The sequence below is a fragment of the Musca domestica genome, unplaced genomic scaffold, assembly GCF_030504385.1.
Source record: "Musca domestica strain aabys unplaced genomic scaffold, Musca_domestica.polishedcontigs.V.1.1 8, whole genome shotgun sequence".
NCBI lineage: Eukaryota > Metazoa > Arthropoda > Insecta > Diptera > Muscidae > Musca > Musca domestica.
In genome coordinates, this window is record NW_026712409.1 from 534906 (window position 1) to 557056 (window position 22151).

The following is a 22151-nucleotide window of genomic DNA, read 5'->3' on the forward strand; positions in this document are numbered from 1 at the left end:
AATGTGCCGAACAGTCATGCCAATCGCCTTTTGTGTCTCAGCCTTTATTTACCGTTCAATATAAAAATATTGAAATTAGTGCTTCTTTGGTCACACAATTGCTTTAGTTATTATTATTTGTTTTGAGAATATCACACACGCAAGGTTTAGTGCCGACTTCTTTGTTTGTTTTTTTTTTTTCGTTTGAATTCACAAATGCATTGGATATTCGGACTGGATTAATTTTTTTTTTTTTTTTGGAAATTTGTCAAATATTTATTCAGTTTGGGAAGAACTGAAGCACAGCTGTGGCGGCGACAGCGATACGCGTATTATTAACTCATCGATCGAATCGGAACAGAACTTTCTGACGTGCACTCGTCGCGTTGAACAGAAGAACACTCATTCGTATCGCATACATGATAACGATAACGCCGCCAAAGAACGGAGAAGGCGGAGAACGCACTTCAGATAAATCACTTGCGCACACTCGGGCAATTGGGAAACAAACTCAGCGGTTGTTCCTTTAGTTGGGCAAATGCTGGGTTGACTCCTCGCCCCTACTCTCTAATTCCAGAGAGCTTCAGTATTTGTTCAGCCGTTCAAGTTCCTCTCGCGGAATCTGAATTCAGTTGACGTGTAGAACAAAAACGCAACTTCTCATTTCGACGTTTTTTACAGGTGGCAAAACAAATTTAGAAATACCGAAAACAACACCAACAACAATCCCACCATTTATTTGCTAGTTAGTGGTTCGCTTTTACGATCGATTTCCATCCACAAACCAAAATGAGTTGAGAGTTTTGTGTGTGTACTTCCTGCAACTCTTCCCCCCTTGAACCCTGAGCGGACATAATCAATGCCGTCGAACATGAAGAGAGTAACTTTTCAGCCCCAACGATTTTGGTGTTCCCTCCAATGACAACACTACAATGGCGGGCGGGGACCAGGAAAGGGGGTGTGTGACACTGCCGTATGTGTTCCACAGACTTTGCATAGACTCGATAATTATATTTAGTACCACTTCACAATGTTTTCAAACACAAATCGCTGGCCAAGAGTTGCGTTTATTTTTGAATTTTTTGTTTAGGTTTTTTGTTGTTTTTGTTTCAACAAAAAACTGGCAACAAAATGGAACAGAGAAGACCGCCGATAAATTAAATGGCATTTGTTCGATTTGGCTGGTTGTGCCCTACATTCGGCATGTGGTGGTGCGATTGGACTAGTTCGACAGTACAGCAGCTATCGGGCAGGAAAACTATCAGATATCACTGTTAAATTTCTGTGCAGGATCAAGTGAGGTTTTAAGTTTTTAAGTGCTTCAAACAGCCCAATATACTATTTTGTGGATTAATGAAGCAATTCCTCGAGTTCTACAGATCTAAACATAGACATATAAAGCAAAATTAATAGAAAAAGAGAAACTGCTAACTTCAAAATCGTATTTTTTGACTTAGGCCACTCTTTGAGTAAATGGACGATATTTACATTTAATCGGCGAGGATCAGAGTTAAATATCACAAAATTGGATAGGGACAAATCCACCCTAATACCAAAGAGGTATGGATGGCTAAGACAAACAGCGGTGTCAATACATCATTTCAGGGCAAAGCGTTGAAAGAAGCGTGCCACGAGTTCGCCGTTGCTTGGCACTGATAGCGACTCTGAGTACACATCGTGAAATTGCGTTATTTGATTGTTTCCTGTGTGTGTGTACTTTTAGAGTTTATTACCTTGTTTGTTGATGCTGTTGTTGTTGTTATGGTGGTGGTGGTGTTGCTGTCTGCGATGGTGAATCACTTATTTGCGATTGGGGCTCAGCATGGATGGGCAAATGGTAATGAGTGCCATGAAATTAAACAGAGCACTGGCCGATTGCCTAAATTATATCCAATGGACACCAATTAAGATTCCCTTCTGAAATGGAGAACATTTTGTTGGAACCACAAATTCTAGAACTGAAACCGGCTTCCTTCATTAGGCCTATTAACACTGTAAGAGAAGTTAGCTAATGTTTGCTAAACATTATGCTGAGAGGATATGTCGAACGACAATGGATTTTGCATTGCACATATATAGACATGTATATAAAGAGGGTGGCCCATTTAATTGTTGTTTTTATATTGGCCATTCATTTGGCTTCTTCATAATACCATTATATAACAAGTAAAAAAGCACATAAGTTCGGCCGGGCTGAACTTTGAATAGCCTCCACCATTGGGAAGGAACGTAGAAAACTTTAAAAAATATCGTCGAAAAATACGATTTAAATGAAGAACGTTACATGGGGGCTATACGAAGACGAGAATCTGCATACGCAACTTCTTGTCATAGGCTGTAGTATCCATTAGGATCGTTAAATACGAAATTTATTATACGTAATGAATTTGGCTACTTTTAAAGAATATTTAATGTTATATAAATAAGTAAGCCGACAGATGTATAACCCCAGCCTTCGGAGGTTCCGAAGCAGTTGGTCAATATTGACCAATTCGTATCTGACCTAAGACTGATAAAAATATTACAACGTGCCAGATTTGGACTATATCGACTACTTCCTAGACTTTATATGAAATATGTGCAAATTTTTGAAAAATGTGGAGATATGTGTGAGGTAACAGATATGGCGGACCCAAATATTCCATTTCCACACTTCATCTTATACAGATAAAAATATTGGTATGTGCAAAATTTGTAGGAAATCGAACATTTATATCCAATTTTATGCGAAATCATAAATTTCGATCAAACACATATCATATCAGATTTCTAGTTAAGAGAAATATTTCAATATAGAAAGTTGTAAAGAATGTAAAAGTTATGACAGATATGACTATTGGAAATTGTGATCATTTGTGGGTTAGGTACCGGAACGGGTTGGTAGATATCTATCATCTTTACAATAGATTCTGCGTTAGCAAAAATGTTTAATTATGTGCAATTTGAAGAGAGTTGGATGCTTATATTGCGCTTTACGAGCATTTTGTTTTTCAAAATTTTGAACCTGTTGTGGGGGAAGTACCAGAAACAGTTCGAAGATATATCCCATTTTCACAGCAGATCTTGGGTTAATAAAAATATTGTGATGTGTATAATTTGAAGAGAACCGGATGCTTATTTCGGATTTTATGATCGGTTTGGTTATTGAAAAGTTTAACCCTTTGTGGGGGAGGTACCAGAAAGAATGGTCTGACCTCTGCCATATATGAACAGATCTTGTGTTGGTGGAAATATTGAGATGTACCATGTCTGAATTGAATCGGATCGTGTTTTATGAGCTTCACAAATATTCAAAATTTTGACACTTTGTGGAGGAGGTACCAGAAGGAGTGGGCCGATATTGCCCATCTCCGAACCCGATCTAAGTTTGACAATAATAATACGATGTACCATGTTTGGATCAAATTGGCTACTCCCTTCGAGAGTTATCGTGCGCACCAGCCAGACAGACGGGCGGACATCGCTAGATCAACTCCAAATGTTGTGAAACGGATTTGCTCCAAAGTGACCTATGGTCTAAAACCGTTATTTCGATTAGGCACGTTTTGGCCGTATAAAATGATATAAACCCTCTGTAGCCATACGGCTGAGGGTATAAACAATGCATACACTAGTTGCTTTGAAAGAATAATTCATAGAAAATATAAAATTTAAATGAGTCGGTAGCTTCTACCTCGTATTAATTGTGCCATGAATACTATTATCAAGGTATAATGAGGAGGCAAAAACAGGTTCGCAAAACTACTGAAATATGCCTGCTCTCTGTTACAATTATTCTTACATATTCGTTATTTTCAACATTTTTAAAATGAGTTAAAAACGCGAATAATGAATGAAATACCTGAATTTTCTTTCATAGAAATATAATTCAATTCAATGGCAAAACAGGTTAATCACTAATTTCAAAATATTTTGTTTTTATTTTTCAAAGCAGCGAATAGTTTGTACAAATACAAAGCTAATAGAAGTTGAACAGAGTCAGAAATAAACTGTCAACAGTTGCATAACATGTTTTTCGTGAGTCTGCTGTTATTTTCAAATTTAAATTTTGTAATGGAATGTGAATTTTGGTTTGTTTCGCCGATTTGATCATTCTCTTTGAATTGACATATTAGCTAGCAACAATTTTTACCAAAAAATTTCAAAACAAGTCATATGTTTACTTTTTGTCATGCTAATTTACATTTGTGTGAACTAACCCTCCTGCAAGAAATTACTTACCTATCTAGAGGCAGGTATACCGTATGAAAACTTTTCGTGTGTGTTTTCAATTACTAGTTGTTTGTTTGCTAAATCCAATTTAATTGTAAACTGAATTTAAGCCTTGAAATTAATAGTCAGTGTCACCGTCAAAATTCTTTTTTTCCGAGGACCCTAAAATGCTAATTTATAGTCAAATCCGTTTTAATTTTTCAATCCCAGCAAAATACTTAAATAGAGACGGCTTCATTAGCCTATGCTCAAAATCACATGAAGTCAAATAATCTCTGTGTTAGAACAAAACACTCTCGCTCGGCACATCGACTCGTTCAATCAACAACAAAATAAACTATTCAACCGCGAAACAGAAAAGTGTAAACACTTATCAAGACTTCTTCAACGCTGTTATCACCTTTTCTTATTCGTTTCAGAGTCATTTTCGCTAGGAACATATGTATTGACATACACATAAACCGATGGCACCGGCCAGAAAACGCCGTAATAGATAACTAGGTAAATGTGTAGCTCAAACACACAAGCATTCATCTACACATCTGGCGATGTATGTATGTGTGTCAAAGCAGTAATTGTGTGTGTCTCGTGTAAAATGATAGCAAAACTAAAATCAAACTCACGTCACGATTTGTTAATGGTTGGCAAATTTGTTGGATGTACCTCGTACGTTGTTCATAATTTCGATATTGTTTACCGTTTGAACTCGCCGCACTGTTCGAGCGTTGTAATATGTTTGCTTCGGCTTAACTGAACTCAACCCGACTTATCGAAATACGTAAACTAACTGAACTATTGAATGTGGTAGCAGAATTGTTCTCGAGTCACAGTCGTAACGACAATCGGCAGCGACAGCAACAGCAACAACACACATAAATAAAATTAACGGAAAGAGAGAGTGAGCAGCAGCGGAGCCATTGTCAGTGAGTAAAAGCGCCATAAACAACACACAAATATCAGTGTTGTCAATCTGGCAAAACACAAAAACTCACCAAATAAGATTTTGCACAGTCGTATGTATGTGTGAAAGTAATGTTAAAAAACAGCTTGGCTTCATGACACGGCACATTAATGTCAAATTATTGAGGAAAACGACGGTCGGACTAGAGTATGGCTCTCATCAAGGTGCTAATGTATCATCACCCTGAGTGCGTATTACCATAAGTCTGAGCTAAATACCGCAAGAATATAATTATTAACGTAGAGTTATGTTGGAATTGTTCCACATAATTAATGTCCCAAACAAAGTACCGTACGCCAAAAAGAATGTGAAACTGTCATTAAATGTATTTATTATTGAATTTAATTTTGGTAATTGAAATAATTATTTCAAGTCAAAATTCTCAAGTAATGATCGTCGGAGACGATCGAAATATCAGGAAAAGGTTGAAGGTTAATAAAGAGAACAGCTTGAAACATTTTCAAATTCAGTTTTAACAAAGAATCATATTTTCAACTGGTAATAATAATTAAATTTAGAATCCCAGAATGGAACAATATTTTCCTCCTATGTTGATATAGAATTGTTGGAAAACCCCAAGAATCTATTCATGTTGTTTTTAACCAATTTAATTAATTTGCAAAATAATGTAGTGGAATGATTAATAATATAAAGCGTTGCATGTTTGTTATAATTATAAATATGTGGTTACATAAGCAGCTTGAAGTCTTCGAATGACATATCACAAAGGGTGCCTGAGCCGCACTCGAATTCTGCTGCCAAACTGCTTATGAACCCACACCTTAAGTTTCCTACAGTGTTGTATTTTCATTTTACGTTCAAAGCTAATCTGCCTTTTGGTTGTAACATGATCGCATTTCTATTAAAAAATCCTAGTGTGGACTATTATTTTAACGATGTTATTAGAAAACAAATAAAGGAGGTTTTGGTTTCGGCCGAACTTTTAATACCCCCATTATTTGTAAAGTACACGTTTTAATATGTGACCATAAGTGACAAAATCCAGAGAGGCTGTACCCAATTTGAATTTTATAGACTTCACTACAAGCAATTCTATTGAAAATGTGGCTAAATCATCAAAATTCTAAGATCTGGCATGTTCGGCATATGCGGAAAACGTAAACATTTATAGGTAAGTATCCATCAGAGAAGATGATAGGAGGTAGAACTTCAATTCTATTGAAAAAAACAATAACCTAATTCTGGCTGTACCGTTATTTGGAGACTTTAACAAATAGTATCCCATTTCCAATACAAAACCACATTATGGTAGAAAAAATTAGAACACTTTTAATGAAACCTTATAAAAAGATAGATCATATGATTACATTTTTTTTAAAATGATTCCTTTGACAACATCTCATTGTCAAAATGTATATTTATAAATTCATTGTACATACACATATCAGAGATGGGAACCTTGTCAAAATGTATATTTATAAATTCATTGTACATACAAATATCAGAGATGGGAACCTGTTTTCTATGCAGTGAAATTTGACAAAGTAAATTGCAGACATTGGAATGCTTTTTTGAAATGACATTACCTTCTTAATATTACCATGGGTAGATTTGGGAAGGCAAGTCTTAATTGTTGTTGTTGTGAAGAAGTCACTTAACATATGACTCCAACATAATTAAAAACGCACCTCAAACAAACAAAACTACGTATATATGTCAAAAAAGGTAGCTTCACCTTAAAATAACTTAAGTTACTTCTATGAAAAACTGAATTAATATTTTTCATAAACGTCTATTTCTTTCGAAAATTTATTTTAGCCATTTTTCCAAAACCTGCAAGAATCTACGAGTTTTTCATTTTTTTCGATATTATAAAAGAACAATTTGTTGTCGTAGAAGTACTTTTACATTTTTTGCAGGTTGTAGAACAGGGTACAAATATATGCATCAAGAAGACAAAAAATTACTTATCCAAAATCGCCGCTCTTAAATTTAACAGCTTGAATGGCACTACTGCGAGTGCAATTAGTTGCTATTGTTGGGTCATTCGGAAGGCACGAACCGCAAATCCGATAGTTTTTATTTGCTTTGTTCACTTCATTGTCAATGATATTTGCTGTACTACGCTGAGAGGTGGAGATGGTGTCAATATATAGGTGTGTTCCTTAGTTTTACAATAAAAATTACTGAGTAACTTGTACTAAGAAATTAATTTATTAATTAATAAAAATTATAAAAAATATTTAAATTTTTGTGTGAATTATTCAACTATTTTCATATCGGCCACAAAACACCCGCGTTGCAATGAACTGTGTTGAGTTCTATAACCTATTTTGCCATTTATTTACGTTAATTACCGCAACTATAGACAAATGTACATGGAGAATTGTCTTTAATTCTGTAGTTAAACATTTGCAGAACCGCCCTATTTATGATAGATTATTTAAAATTTTTTGAATAGAACATTTTCCCTGTTAGAATTTGCACGCTCCCAGTGTCCCACCAGTAAAAAATGCTCTCACTTTCTGGACTTTTGACATATCGAAGAACATTATGTACAAATTATTTGCTTTTCGTACAAACCTTATATTAATATGACAAATAAACTGGGTTCAGACTGTTGTTGGTGTCGTCGTCGGCGTTTGTGTGCGATGTTCATTTGAATGACAAGCATTCGTTCGTCGCTATGTCTCAATGTTCGTGTCTCCCCTCCAGAAATGCAAGTGTATGGATGAACGTGCACATTCCAATGAAGACTGTTTGCCTGTTATTGTTTTGACAAATTGGGGTGGGTGTATTTAAAATGGACACTGATCGCATAGCAAAACAGACGGTATGTAAATTCAATTTGTTTGTAGCTCAGTGGGGAAGTTACCCCAAGACCAGAACTTAAGTAAATATGTGGCTTTCCCAAAAAGTGTGATTCCGTTTTTTTTGTAACATCCTAAATATTCGTGGTAGACCCCATAAAGTATATATATTCGTAATCAGCATAAAATTCTAAGTCGACTTAACGATGCCCGTCTGTCTGTTGAAATCACGATACAGCCCACATTATTTGACGTAGAGCGCCAAAATTTAGCAGAGCACGTTGGTTGGTATTGAAAATGAGATATATCGGTCCACGTTTTGGTATAGTCCCTCCCGGTACCTCCCGGTATTCGGTATTTTGATGATTTTTGCCACATTTTTCACGGATTTGTCTGAAATTTGGCATTTGTAGGTCATAATGGGTCCTAGTTCGTATGGCGAGTCATTGTATGTATAGGTCCACGCTTTGGTATAGCCCCCATATAAAGGTACATCCCGATATTCGGTATTTTAATGGTTTTTGCACTGATTTGTCTGAAAATTGGTATTTGTAGGTCACGTTGGGTTCTAACTCCGGTGGTGAAACATTACATGTATAGGTCCACGTTTTTGTATGGCCCCATATAGCCGTATTTCCCATGAATATGTCTAAAAATTTGTATTTGTGGGCCATAATGAGCTCTAATATTTCCTTTACCCTAAGATAGAGGGTATTAAAAGTTTGGCCCGGCCGAACTTAATGTTTTTTTACTTGTTTTCTTATATGCGTATTTTTATTTGAATGTATTTTATATAAGAAATTGGTTTCTAATATCAGTGTTTACAGATGCACAATAAAGCAGATTATGCAGTACGGACATGTATGTACGACCAATGCACAGTGGTCGAGGTCGTATGGGAACAGCGGCCAAAAATACTTTCAGTGCAGATATCAATATGATTCTTTGGTTATGGTACCTTGATGGGATAAAAATTAAAAATGTGACAAAATGGATATGGCTGATGCATGTTTTGGCATGGTCCCCTTACAACGTACCTCCCGAATAAGGGTTATTTGCCCAATTTTTGTCACATTTTACACTAGATTGTTCTGTTATTTGACATTTTACGTTCTTTAGAGCTAAAAAGTAGTCTTACTGAAAATTATTTGGAACGGCCCGCCTTCAGGTAGAGTCCCTCTGTAAAGGTACCTCCAAAATTAGAAGCATTTTTTATACAAATCCCGGGTTGCCCATATTCGACCGACCTTTGGGCCCATTCCAATCGACGAGGCTTGTCCGCAGGCAACATTCTTTGCGTCAATTGAATTTTGTACGGGAACAAATGCAAATCAATGCGAATAATCCGTTGTAAAGTGGACCGAGCCATGCCCAACTGCTGAGAACGGCGTTTTTGGGATGTTCTTGGGGACCTCTTAACACTGGCTCGTACGGCAGCGATATTCTCGGCCGATCGCCTTGGTCGACTTTTATATGGCCTCTTCGGATTAGAAATAGCCTTACCAGTCGAAAATGGTGTTCTTAGAAGGCGCACTTCTCACATTTTTTAATGTTTTAAAAGCACGTTGAGTTTTCACAATTGACTTCTTCTGTTGAATGTAAATTTCAACTATTTCAGAGCGCTCGCGTGGGGTGTATTGGTTAATGGCAAAAATCTGCTTGGACTGACGCTTCAAACGCGGTATGTCATTAAGCTATGTGACATCTCTGTCAAAAGTTATGGCGTTGCCAGATGGGTCCGTCGAATATGGGCAACCCTGTATTAAAATTTTATTAGCTGTGGGTGAAAGATAGTGCCATGGATATCTATTTGTTAACTCTTTAGCCGTTTCCAGTGCAAAGGCCTTGAATTTTTCGACATAAATATTATACCCAGAGGACAATGCTTGCAACATTATTGAACACCCCTCAATTACATCCTTATCAATCCCTAACAACAAAAACATATTCTATTTCACTAGCACCATAGAACTGACAAAATTGGAGCGAAGTCACTTCAGTATATTGGGCATAACATACAAATCTGACAAAATCTGAAAGTTAAATTAGCACTTCTTGAATCTTAGGGCCATTACTAATGGCGTGAAAAAAATCACATTGGAGGATTCAGGGGGGAAAACAATTAAAACTTTAACTGAAATTCAATTTTATTTTCAAAATTAATCTTAAAGGCAACTCTGAACACTCACATCGTCTACATTTATACCCAACTACTAAACATACAAATTACTGCACTAAAAATAAGTCAATACCTTGCTTTTCAATAGTTATGCCAAGAATTGTCATTTGAAAATGTATTTAATATTGTAAGACAGAAATATTTTTAATCTTTTTTTACTGATCCCACTGAAAAAAGCAACTAACTACATTTTCTCTTTTTTGATGCTATTTTCGAAGTGTTCCGTTAGAATGAAGCCAAGATTATTATGTTTTCTAAAAAGCTTAACCTCTTAAGAGTTCATGTGTACACATTTGACAATAAATATCTGATTTTCATTTTTTGAATTTTGGCCAATGGCAGCGACCACTGTGCAATGGCTTGTGTTTCTCGGAATATTAGATTTGTCTTCAAAACATTTATTCATACACACTTTACATGTATGAATGTGTTTTGCGAGCACTGCTCACCAATTTAAGTGTTGTCAATGTTGTCGTATAAAATTATAATGAGTGTGATTTTTATGTTTCTAAAATGCGTTTATTTCTCATACGCGTGTTTCTTATATGTGGAAAATATGCTGTGAAAAATATGCAAAATTACATGGTGTTGTGAAAAAAGTTTCTTACATCTCTTTTTTATATAGGATGTGCTTATATGCGTGGTCTATTGCATAAGTTCAGACATGAAGACTATTATTTGATGATTATGGTTTGACTTTCTTTGAATTTCAAATCACACTTATGACCTTCGACGGCAAACTTAAGTGTCAGATGGAGTTACTGGTCGACCTTATGTACGACATGTTCATATTTGAGGGAAAATTAAAATTGAATTGAACATTTCAATTTTGTTTGACTAATGTCATGGCCATTAACGAAGGGTTGTTGTCAAGTTCACCCGCCTTTACACACAGGTCTAGCATGGCAGACGAGACATATATTCCGCAAGCCCCAATATTTATTAAACGCTTATTGTCCCTAGATCATCTGATTGCATAACCCTCACTTTTTCAAATAGAATTTCCGGTTGAGACGGTGAAGACCTTTGAGGTCTGTCTTCATCTTTCGAAAGAGAATTTTCGGTTAAGACGGACCTCAAGGGCATCATAACGATATCCCTACTGTCTGCTTCCAAATTAACGAAATAGAAGAAAGTACTCAAGGTACAAACAACAGCAAAGTTCACTTTTGGGGGTGCGAAAATGTCAAATGTGTTTGTCGTTTGAATGATGTTCGAATGACCATCCCTGCAAGACTTTTTTCAACTAGTTGAGAAAATCGTTAGTTATAAATGCATTATTCTACAACTAACTACAAATTAGTTGAAAAGTCATCTGGAGATCAAAAAGCAAAGTAACCACTACTGGTTGATATTCAGATGACTTTTCAACTAATTTGAAGTTAGTTGTAGAATAATGCATTTACTAACTAACTTACCAGCGGGGCATTTTTCAACCAATTGAGAAAATCGTTAGTTATAAATGCATTATTCTACAACTAACTTCAAATTGGTTGAAAAGTCATCTGGATATCAACCACTTCAAACACCAAAACGAAAATAAATTGCAAAAACAAAACACATATAAGTTCTCTAGAGAAAAAAGCAGCCCTAAAAAGCAAAGATGATTGGTTATATCAAACTACTTTGCAATAATTCGCATAATACATTTCCAAAAATACTTCGATATAAATGCAACGTACAATAATACAAGCTAGTGCTGCTAACCTTAATACACAAGTACATATGCTTAGAAAAACAGTGCAGCCAAATAGAAAATAAAGAATTTGATTAACAAAACAAAAAAATAAATAAAAAAAAATAAATAAAAAAATAAAAAAAAAATCTTTTTGAACTTTTTTAACATATTTTTCAACTGACTAAAAATTGGCTTAAAAGTAATTGGTTTATAGTTAGTTTAAAAGTAACTAGTTTATATTTAGTTTCAAAGTAATGCAGGAATGGACAATTGTCCACTGCCTAGCTCATCCCCATGTTAAAATAGTTAGTTGGCGTAAAGGAAATAAATCAAAAAACAAACTAGTTGTGGTTTTTTTTTAAACTAATTTTAAATTAGTTTTAAACCAATTTATTTCCCTGCAGGGATGTTATTACTATTACTGACGAACGTGGGTTTGCGATCTCTTGACAAAATGCATTTTGAGAAAATGGTTTGAGGGTATACTATCTCTTCTGGATAATATCAGCTCATGGCAGAGGCAAAAATTTGGTTTCAAAATTCTATTCAATAGACCTTCCCAATTAATTGTATTTTTTCTAAACGGTTCAATTTACTTAGCGTTTGTAACTGCTGTTCTGTCCCAGAACCTGCAAGAATCTTCTAGTTTTAATATTTCTTGCGATATCATAAAGGGAAAATCGGTTATTGTAGTTAAAACTGTTACATCATCGCAATTGTGGGACATACCATATGTTGTTTGTTTTACTTTTAACTGTCGAGGTGAATTTTTAGGACGCATTTTATGATGTGGTTGTAATTTGAACGTCTCTTAAATTAATTTTTTTTTTGAAAATTATTTGTTTTATAGGTATAAGAATGGCAGAAGAATACAGGTAGATGCATCAACGCTTGGGAGCATTGATATGTCAAAAAATTGTTTTTCAAATATAAGCAGATTTTTATATGTTTTCTTATAATACGTCATTCGGAGGCTATAATAATTCGCGTTTTCAACAATTTTTACAAATTTAAATAATTTTTTATTCAACATTTTCAATTCCAAAATTGGTTTGACAGTTCATTGTCCCAGCAGCTGTGTTGACCTATATTCTTCTACCATGGGTATAAGCACGGCAAAATTACTGAAGGTAGAACAAAGCTATCCCCTAAATACAATTTTTTTTCTTTTGCTGCCCTTATTCTGTCAAAACATATACACATTTTGTGTATTGTTTAAATAAAAAAATCAATAATTTGAAATTTGAAGCCAAGCGTTGCGGATTTAAAAGTCTATTTGACATTATAAGACTCCGTTTCAGAGTTGCATTTTTAGTTTCTTTGAAGTTGAGCAACCTTTCTTATTGAGCTATGGGTACCTATAAGCTTGTATATTTTAAATTACAATAAGTAAAAACTGATTTTTAAATGTCCATTAGTGGTGATGCATATGGATATGTACCTGTTTTTCTATGCGTGAATACCAATGGCAAAGCCGAACTTACCTCGATCATCGATAAAAGAATCTGGCCGAGCACCGTCATTCTTCGAGGGCAACGCACTGTGATGTCAAAATAGCAACGTGTCATTATCTCATCCACCATTTTTTAATAATCTTTTCGTTATTCTTTTACCTGCTCAGGGCCAAAATTATAGGCGTTCGTTGCTTGATCCAATCTGTCACTTGGTCGTTGCTAAGAGATGATTTGCTTGCTAGAGGGGTCGAAGGGATGCCCAGCTTTTCTTTTGGCCGTTTTAGGGAACAAAACTTTAACATATTTTTCTTTATTCTTTTGTGTTTCACTGATGAATACTCAGCCTGAATCTGAAGTCGTTGAACGCAAACTAAATTATTTGGCATACTCTCGCAATGAATGTTTGGGGGCGTAATCCACCGCTTGTCTACTAGATAACGTCTAAGTCTCGCTGCCGACAGAAGAGTAATCAATTGTTGTCCATTCGATGTCATCAAAGCGACCACAAAACAACCCAGCAAAATTATTCATTTTAAATCGGCTCGCCAACTTGTTATTCTGGCAAGGGCTCATTGTGAAGTAGTTAGAGGCTAAAAACGATACCTAAATACCTATTTAATCGACTTCTTGCGATATGCCCCGACTTGAATAAATACCTATTTAATCGACTTCTTGCGATATGCCCCGACTTGAATAATGGTTTGGGACGGAAGCGGTTCAGATGTTTGTGATTGGAAAGCTCAAACAAAAAAGAGAGTGGAATCAGCAAAAGAATTAAGGCCGATGGGCAAGGATTCCGACAAGACAAAACTATGCAAGGCAAGCGTAAAATTGCTTGAGTTTTTTATTGGTCTTAGATCGCCCTAAATACTTCTTTTCTTGAAGTCCTTTGAGATTTGGAAAAACCTTGCAAATTGGCAACAAAATGTATAATTTAAATATTTAAATAAAGTCTATTTCAAGGCACCAGCTCCTAGTTACATTTTTCTAGTTTCTTTGAAGTTGAGAAGCCTTTCTTATTGAGCCTTGCCTGCAAGAATCTGCTAGTTTTGAAATTTTCCTCGATATCATAAAGGGAAAATCGGCTGTCGCTGTTAAAACTTTGGTTTATAACTTTTTTTTCATTTTTGTTTGCGAATAAACTTGTCAAACCCAATTAATCATTTTTTCTAGCAATACGTTCTTATTTTGGTTTTTGGAAGCTGCTTGGGAGGTCGTGGGAGCTTTTACAACTGATGTTGAAGAAAAGCAATTTTGGCTAATTATTCGTACAGACGTTGTCTAAAGATAATGGTTGAGTGTTGCTACTGCCGACGACGCCAGCCGGAACTTGAGGACTTTTTATTGGCTGATGTTGGTGCAGAAAATTCCTGTTTTTAAAGTCCCCAACATCCTTTTGGGGTCCATCTTTTTTATTAAGTTTATCACTCCTCGAAATAGACGTCAGTTTGATGATATCACTCTAGCATTCAAATAAACCTGATATTGCTTATTAATCTCAATATCTGACCCTTTATGCATACCCTTTGTGGGAGCATTACCATACAGATGGACCTACATATCACATATTCATTGGAGACGTAATGCTGATAGAAAATATTGCATGTTCCAAGTTTGTAGAATATCGGATATCACACCCTAGCGATATTATTGTTGTCCATTTTAGAGGAAAATACGCTAACGAGTGGGCCAAGATTGTCCATAGTCGCACCTGATCTAAGCTGCTTATATATTAAAATGTGGAAAGTTTGAACTATTTCGGTCATTTTAATTAAACAACATTTTATTTTTGGGAAGGGATGGTGTTTAGAGTCATGGCAGAAGAGTTAGGCAATACCACCCACCTCCCAGTTCGATCTAAGTTTGGCAAATATATTAGGAGGTTCTAAATCGTACTATTTTCTTGAGAGATATCGTGTGCACCAGCCGGACTGATATTTCTAGATCGACTCCAAATGTTCTGATTCGGATTTCTTCCAAAGCGATGTAAAATATAAAACCATCCAGATTATGTAGACATTTTAAATGCAATCGACGCGCTGAATTTTCGGAGGTTCAGCATTTTTTCAAAAATGTTTTTTTTTTTTAATATTTATTTATTAATAATTTTTGTTTATTTACGTTTTTCAAATTAAAACTAAGTGTCCACATGAATTTTTAGTTTCTATAACAGCAATGTTGTTTTTGCAAAATGTTAGTTGTTGTAGCCGATGCATACACCTTATAAATGCACCTTGATACATAGTATGTATTTTCCCTTAGCCTGTAGAAAAGGTTGTTCTAGCCGATTAATTTGGACACACTCCCTTGTCCTTGAGGAACAGCTGCAGGCACGCATTGTCCACCCTATCCCACAGTAATGAACCAAATCTCCTTGCCGTGTAGTCAACTAGCATGACTGTCCGACAATTGATGCAGTTATTCCTATAATGGAACAACAGGCCCACAGTCGGAGACAACACGTGATCCGTATAGCCAGGAGCAGCACGCCAAAGACGTTTCGTGCCCATTTCCACGACGGCGTGTGTGTTGACAATGAACCTGCTATTCGTAAAAGCAGGCATAACTTCCAAACTCCGCTTAACCTTCGTTTGGGTGACAAGCAGGCGATTTGTCGCCCGCTCCGGAGTACTGAATAAATCGCTCCGATCCTTCTTATAGAAGAAAACGTTTCGAAAAACATACGAAGCTGTCAGGCCCTCGTCGCATTGCAGCATAAATTTAAGCAAGGAATTGTGCTTCAGGGGCATTAGATACTCATCCATACCAACGATGACAGCATAACGGAAATTGTCTACCGCCATAGCCCGATAGATGCAGTCGTTGATTTGAGCCACGCTCCCTCCCATCGCTAAGTCGTGCAGGTGATCTTGCAAATCCCATTGTAGAACATCAGCCAAACCCAGTTTCCGATAATAGGCTAGTATAGTCGCCATCTCGTTTGAATAGCTGGCCAAGTAGAAGTAAAAGTGTCCTGCCCCCAGCAGCCGATACATCTCGATAAATTCTACCAGGCCCAGGGCAGAGGTGGAGTTCAACTGCAATGGCGCCACACAAATAGAGAGAATGGGTTTTGATTTGGCAAAGAGCTGATTCATATCGCGCGGATAACTGAAAAAATAAAACATCAAACATAATCAGTATAATATTCTGTTCCATGGGAGTTATGTTTAAAGGGCAGTTGTTAAAAACGGAACGAAGAACGAATCACCCTCACCATGCCCGCCACGTATGTTGGTTGGTGGGTGTGTGCATGGCACAATAAAGACATTTCTTTTGGTAGTCTCGTAATGTCAGAACAATCCTTCCGCACGAAGGATTGGAAGATTTGAATTTATCAGGGTAGTTTTTTTTAATTTTATCATTCTCCCTTGGTATAGTTGTCACAGGTAGCAGCAAACCTCAGCTGATTTCACTGCAGGTCACGGTGAACATATTATTTGTCTAATAATACAAAAATACAAGTTTTTTCTTTTGGTCTCACTATTCGGTCAAATCATATAAACTATCCTTCTTAAATTTAACTAAATTTAATAATCCAAATAAATTAATTGAAAATTAATTGTTTTCTTTACATTTTTGGACATATATATATATATATGTATATACATATACGTTGACTGAAAAATGAAATAAATTAGTTTTATTTTTATAATTTTTTGACCGAAAAAGCCCATTTATATACAAAACCATGAAAATGATTAACTACAACCACACGGCTATAACGAAGAAAAGAAACCCACTTTCCTTTGGTGCAACAAAGATTTCAAATTTTCAATTGGAGACCTGATTTTTTGGGATACAATTTCTTACACACATACGCACCAGGGTTCATCGGCAGTATAGGGTGGCTTCAATACATATTTAAAGTCTTTACAGTTGCCGCAAAGTGCATATCTCCAGCAAACAAAAGAAAAAAAAAAAACATTTTTTAAAATTTGAATTACATTTTTTTCAATTCCAATATTCTCATTTATAGCATTGTTGGTTATTATTGCAACAAACAAGCGAACAAAACCGGCAAGGAAGTGACAAATGTCTACATGACACCCTAACGCACTTTGCATGTTCGGCAAAGATTTCGCTCGAAGATATGTGTGGAAACAACATAAAATGTGAAAAAAAGACAAATCGATGTCCAGTCCAGTCTTGATGAATCTCGAATACTTACCTTATCGGAACGAAAGTCGGACTGTCCTTAGTTAGGCTGTTCAGTTTGTATTTGATTGCCACGGCATGGGGCAAACGAACGACCAGGCTCTCATTCAATTGTCTGTACAACGGGCAAACGATGGCATATGCGGCAAATGCAGAGTCATTGTGATCCTGCAGCGGCTGGGGCGTTCTGGCACGCGTCCTCTTCAGAGAAAAATCTTCTCCTCTAAACAGAAAATACACGGTCTTCTTTTTCAACAACGGTTCCATAAGAAATAAAAAGGCTTACCTAAAGATGCAGGTGATTTCGTCCCGGAAGTAAAGCGGCAATACAGCTATGATGCGTATTGAACCAATAGCTACTCCCATCGTGTCGTCCAGGGGATTATCTAGAGAGGCAAAAGGCATGCTATTATTTCTTGCATTGCAATACTGATCGCGGTAAAACTACCCAAAATTTCCACACGTCGATCGAAATAGGCAGAATAGATTTTGTGTTTCATCCAACCGTGGCCCAGGTTACGCCAGGTGTTGTTGTAGGACCACACCAAAGATGTTGGTTTTATCAGGTCCATGGACAGTTGCATGCTTCTGATGTCCCTCTGCAGATTTTCACTCTAGAAGACAAAGTAGACACGGTGTTAATCAAGTTGCCGATAAACGAGGCCACCACCTACCGCCCGGGTTGAAAGAGACACATAGGTCAATATCAGCAGACTACTTGCCACAGCGCCCGACAGAAGAAAGTAAATGTATTGGACGCGTTGATTGTCATGGACTAGCATCTTGGAAGATTTGTCATCTAACTGTGGTCTCCAATCACTGCGGGTACCGCCAGGGTTAGTGTTCCAACAATGTGTTTAGGTAATAAGATTGCTTGATTTGTTTGTTCTCTTTAAGTTCAGAAGATTCGCGGTGAAATAGAGTCGATTGACACGATTCACCGGTAATGGAGGGCTTGCAGCTCAGATCTCACCATGCACTTTGTCCGTCGATATGGTTAATGAAATGCCTTCATTTATTATCGTCTTTCTGTTTTCAAACACACAACAACGAAAGAAAATAAAAAAATCATCGGTCGACAAACGCAAAACAGTGGCGAGAGCCAGATGACTACCACCCCACCAATTATGCATACGCCCAAAGATTGAGGCAGACACTGTTCTCTGTTTATTGCTGTGTCAAAGTAATTATCCATGTCCTCAGCTGCACACTGGTCTACTGACACAGTGGTAGTCATCAAACTTCAAGTCCTCGTATGTCTGTAAGGGTAAAATGCCGCTTGCCTCAAACACGCAGACAGCGAGGCGGGTTGAGAACGAAAAAAAATTCTTCTGACATCGGAAGTGGGTAATATTTCATTTGTTCGAGCATTACATGACAGTAGCAATGATTAATTAAAGTCGAATTCTACCAAAACCTACGAAAGTCCCTTCAACGATACTCCAATAGTTACGCTTGGAGAAATGAATTAATTTGTTCCCAGTTAAGTTCGCCTCATTGTAAGACGAACGGCCCGGTTTGAAAATTAATACTGATATATTGATTCGCAAAAATATACCAAAGTAACCTATTATCGCATACACCTAATATTAATACACATCGGGTTTCAATATTAAACCTACATCATAGATAGTGGACATAATATGCTAATGTATTGGTCAAGGACGAATATTTGGCACATCTAATATATCTCCTTCCTATGGTGGATGGTAAAAAAATCGGCTTCCTCAAGTAAAATAATTAGATAATATCTAAAATTGTTCAGTTTGACTACGTCGGTATACCATGATATGCTTATAAGCTAAAGCAAGTATTGTCCGAAAATCTGAAACAACAATCGTATAGAGATTTGTTGGTAGACCGTAATTCATTCGTCACCGGGAAAATCCAATTTTAACTAACCTGCCTTAAATCCAATGTCTATGACAGCAAACATAAAACTCTTTGCTTTAGGAATTAGTTTCATTCTGAAAACATATAGCTCCCGATCGATTGCAAGCGTACTAATAAAATTGACATTTCTTTTACTCTCAACAAAACGTCAGTGCCGAGCAATAATTATATATATATCATGGACGATGGTTTGAAGACTTTACCAGCACAGCTGTCCATCATCAGTGATAGAGAGTGGGGCCCCTCTCAGATGTCTGTCGTGACACATTTGTGGATCACATTTTGAAAACATGCTGCTCAAAGCCATAACGAAAATACTCTCCCAATTATGAATGGAACGGCTAACCACGATGACGCGGTGACCACTGTAGAGCTTGAAACATTGACATGTCAGTCTATGTATGTCTATGTCTATGTCTTTGTCACTGTCATCGGTGTTCAATGTCTTGTTTACGAGTGGATGTTCTTTTAGGTTGGTTCATTAGGTTTCGTTCGTGGTCACACATTTGCAACCACCTGTATTTCCAGTGCGGCGAAGATAAATTTGCAGCACAATGACAATGGTTCGCATTGAATTAATTATGTGTTCGCAACACAGCACCCTCCTCTCCCCCCCCCCAACCTTTTATATTATTGGTAAGATAAAATACAAACAATAGATATCGATCTAGACACATACACATGTGACACATGTGCAAGAAGGTAGCTATGTCTACATTCGAGTGAGGAGGTGCATTAATTAGATGTATTTATGGGAAACATGTAAACGAATACCCACCTACGATTTAAGATTTAATGAAAAATAAAATACATTATTCGCAGGGTTTTTCGAAACGAATCTTAACCACTTCACATGACATCTGTAGGTTTCCGGGGATGAGGTAAAAAAATATCCGCTAAATTTCCCTGCACGCTGTTTATGGTCAATTGCATGTGTATGCATGTTTTGATGTGTGTCTACTACTCTTTTTTGTCCCGCACATACAACGAATGGGTCACTCATGTCTCGTAAACAACATTCCATACCCGTGTCTGTTCATTTCAAAACAAAATAAATTCTCAATATTTCGCATTTCATTTGGCACCCGTCAAATTTTCCAAAATGCTCATCGCGAATATGTGGCGCACCGCCGGCCAACGCGTTTGTGCGTTTGTGCGTTTGTCTACCATATCAATTGGAATTCTGGCGTGAATACTTAGGGGCTGTACACTTGTGTTGGTGTATTTTTTGTGCGCTGGATTTCGCCGGAATCAAAATAAAATCAAAGAGAAAATGGTGTGTCGTCGTGTGGACCCGTCCGTTAATGACACTCTTTCGCACGGATCGCTCTTGGCCAACTGAATCGACCATCTTTCGCATCATGACTAGATCAAATCAATTTTGCTCAACATTTTCGGATTGTCCATGTGTTCTTACATGACATCTACACGAACGTGTATGCATGCATACATACGTACATTCGTAAATATGTTCATGTGCATGATATTCTCCAAATAATTACATTGTTTTGTTTTTGTCACAAATCCCCCCTTTCTGTTCGATTTGGATAACTTGTGGTGGTTTCTGCAGTTTGCTTTGCTTGCCTCCTCACTCGATCGGCGCAGAACGTAAAAATTCTTTCTGCCGGGACGGACATCATCATTTAATACCCATTTAATATCTAATCATAATACAAACGAATCGTGTTGCTAGCCAGTCCGAATTTAGGAATGTTGATTTCGAAAATCAACTGTCAACTAAGACATTTCATGGACGATCCAGCACCCCGAACATGAATCACAACACGATTAAGAGCTCGTGCATAGGTAAGTCTGCTTAAGTCCTTGGGTATTAAGCGAGCATTCCATGTCCAAAGAGCGACTCTTAACTGAAGGCATCATTGGGTCTTCTTGTGTTTCTGGGAGTGTACATTCGGCTGCAAATGTCTTTCGCAGACCCATTACGAATTTTTTCGATTCTTATTTTTCAAATGTCATAACTACAAAAAAGTAGTCGGCCATAAAAATCTGTAGAAATGGAAAACGTCATTAAAATAATTAATTTTTGCCGAACGATATGATACACGTTAGAAGCAAGGAATTACGTTGAAATGTGGCTTGCCCCATCAAAATACCAAAATTCCATTATATGGGGGTTATATAGAATCGTGGATCTATGCTACCGATTTAATGTCCAAAAAACATGATTGTTATCCGAAATTTGGGAAAATCGAATGGCAATTGTCAAATTGTTTTTTTAAAACAAGCGAAGAAACAATATGTTCGTCCGGCCGAACTTAGAATACCCTTCACCATTTGGAACGAATTTGAAAAATTTCAAAAAAATAAAATCCGTTAACGACTGTTTAAATCTTAGAAATACCGAATATATCCGTTATATACGAAGACGTGGACCTGCATAGACTACTTTGGTCATAAGCCATTACAATATTCAAATACGAAACTTGAAAAAAGATCCGGTGAATAATGTAGCTAAAATCGTCAAAATACCGAAGATTGGGAGGTACCGTTATATCGGGGCTATACGAAGACCTGGATCTGCATAGGCAATTTTCTGCCACAGTTTGTAGTACCTATTAGGAACTTCAAATACGAAATTTAAAACAATTTCGGGGAATAATGTCCGTAAATAGTCTAAATATTGAATTTCGAGGGCTACTGATATATGGGGCCTATACGAAGACCTGCATCTGCATATGGGGCCTATACGAAGACCTGCATCTGCATAGACGAAAAATCGTCAAAATGTCGAATATCGGTAGTTACCATATCGAGGACGTATATAGACATTTCTCTTCCAGGGAGTAAATTGCTTAGAAAGAACTTCTAGTATGGATTTTTATAATTTTTGTTTTTATAATTCCAT

The 22151-nt window shown here is 36.7% G+C and overlaps 2 protein-coding genes across 7 annotated transcripts in view; both read right to left on the reverse strand.

Annotated features, from left to right (window-relative positions):
* Positions 1-4967, reverse strand: part of LOC101892774 (sorbin and SH3 domain-containing protein 1) — a 51484-nt gene extending 46517 nt beyond the window's left edge. For 2 of the 5 annotated variants that reach the window (XM_020034802.2, XM_020034801.2), the window contains exon 1: positions 53-418. Coding sequence is in view for 1 of the 5 variants with exons in the window: in XM_059131082.1 (XP_058987065.1) it covers positions 4855-4870 (16 nt within the window). In the remaining 4 variants the exon portion in view is untranslated. Of the gene's footprint in view, positions 1-52; positions 419-4814 lie in introns of those variants that run through there. The other 3 variants (XM_059131082.1, XM_020034820.2, XM_020034824.2) reach the window with 3 other exon arrangements.
* Positions 4968-14996: 10029 nt separating this feature from the next.
* Positions 14997-20635, reverse strand: LOC101900532 (uncharacterized). 2 transcript variants are annotated; one of them, XM_005177874.4, is made up of 6 exons: positions 20495-20635; positions 18067-18421; positions 17841-18006; positions 17679-17778; positions 17406-17615; positions 14997-16345 (listed from the first exon to the last, which is right to left on the reverse strand). In XM_005177874.4, the coding sequence occupies exons 2-6, from the start codon at positions 18172-18174 to the stop codon at positions 15523-15525; spliced, it is 1407 nt and encodes a 468-aa protein (XP_005177931.1). In that variant the 5' UTR covers positions 18175-18421; positions 20495-20635; the 3' UTR covers positions 14997-15522. The 2 variants fall into 2 exon arrangements, with proteins under 2 accessions (XP_005177931.1, XP_058987049.1); XM_059131066.1 differs by lacking the exon at positions 20495-20635 and adding an exon at positions 20312-20420.
* Positions 20636-22151: the final 1516 nt, after the last annotated feature.

Bases quoted from the DNA above. Each gene is read 5' to 3' on its own strand.
- LOC101900532 (XM_005177874.4), bottom strand. From the start codon at position 18,174: ATGCTAGTCCATGACAATCAACGCGTCCAATACATTTACTTTCTTCTG. The intron at 18,007-18,066 runs GTAGGTGGTGGC...TTTGTCTTCTAG, and splicing joins TGTCTCTTTCAACCCGGGCG to AGTGAAAATCTGCAGAGGGA. The intron at 17,779-17,840 runs GTAGTTTTACCG...TTGCCTCTCTAG, and splicing joins TCGACGTGTGGAAATTTTGG to ATAATCCCCTGGACGACACG.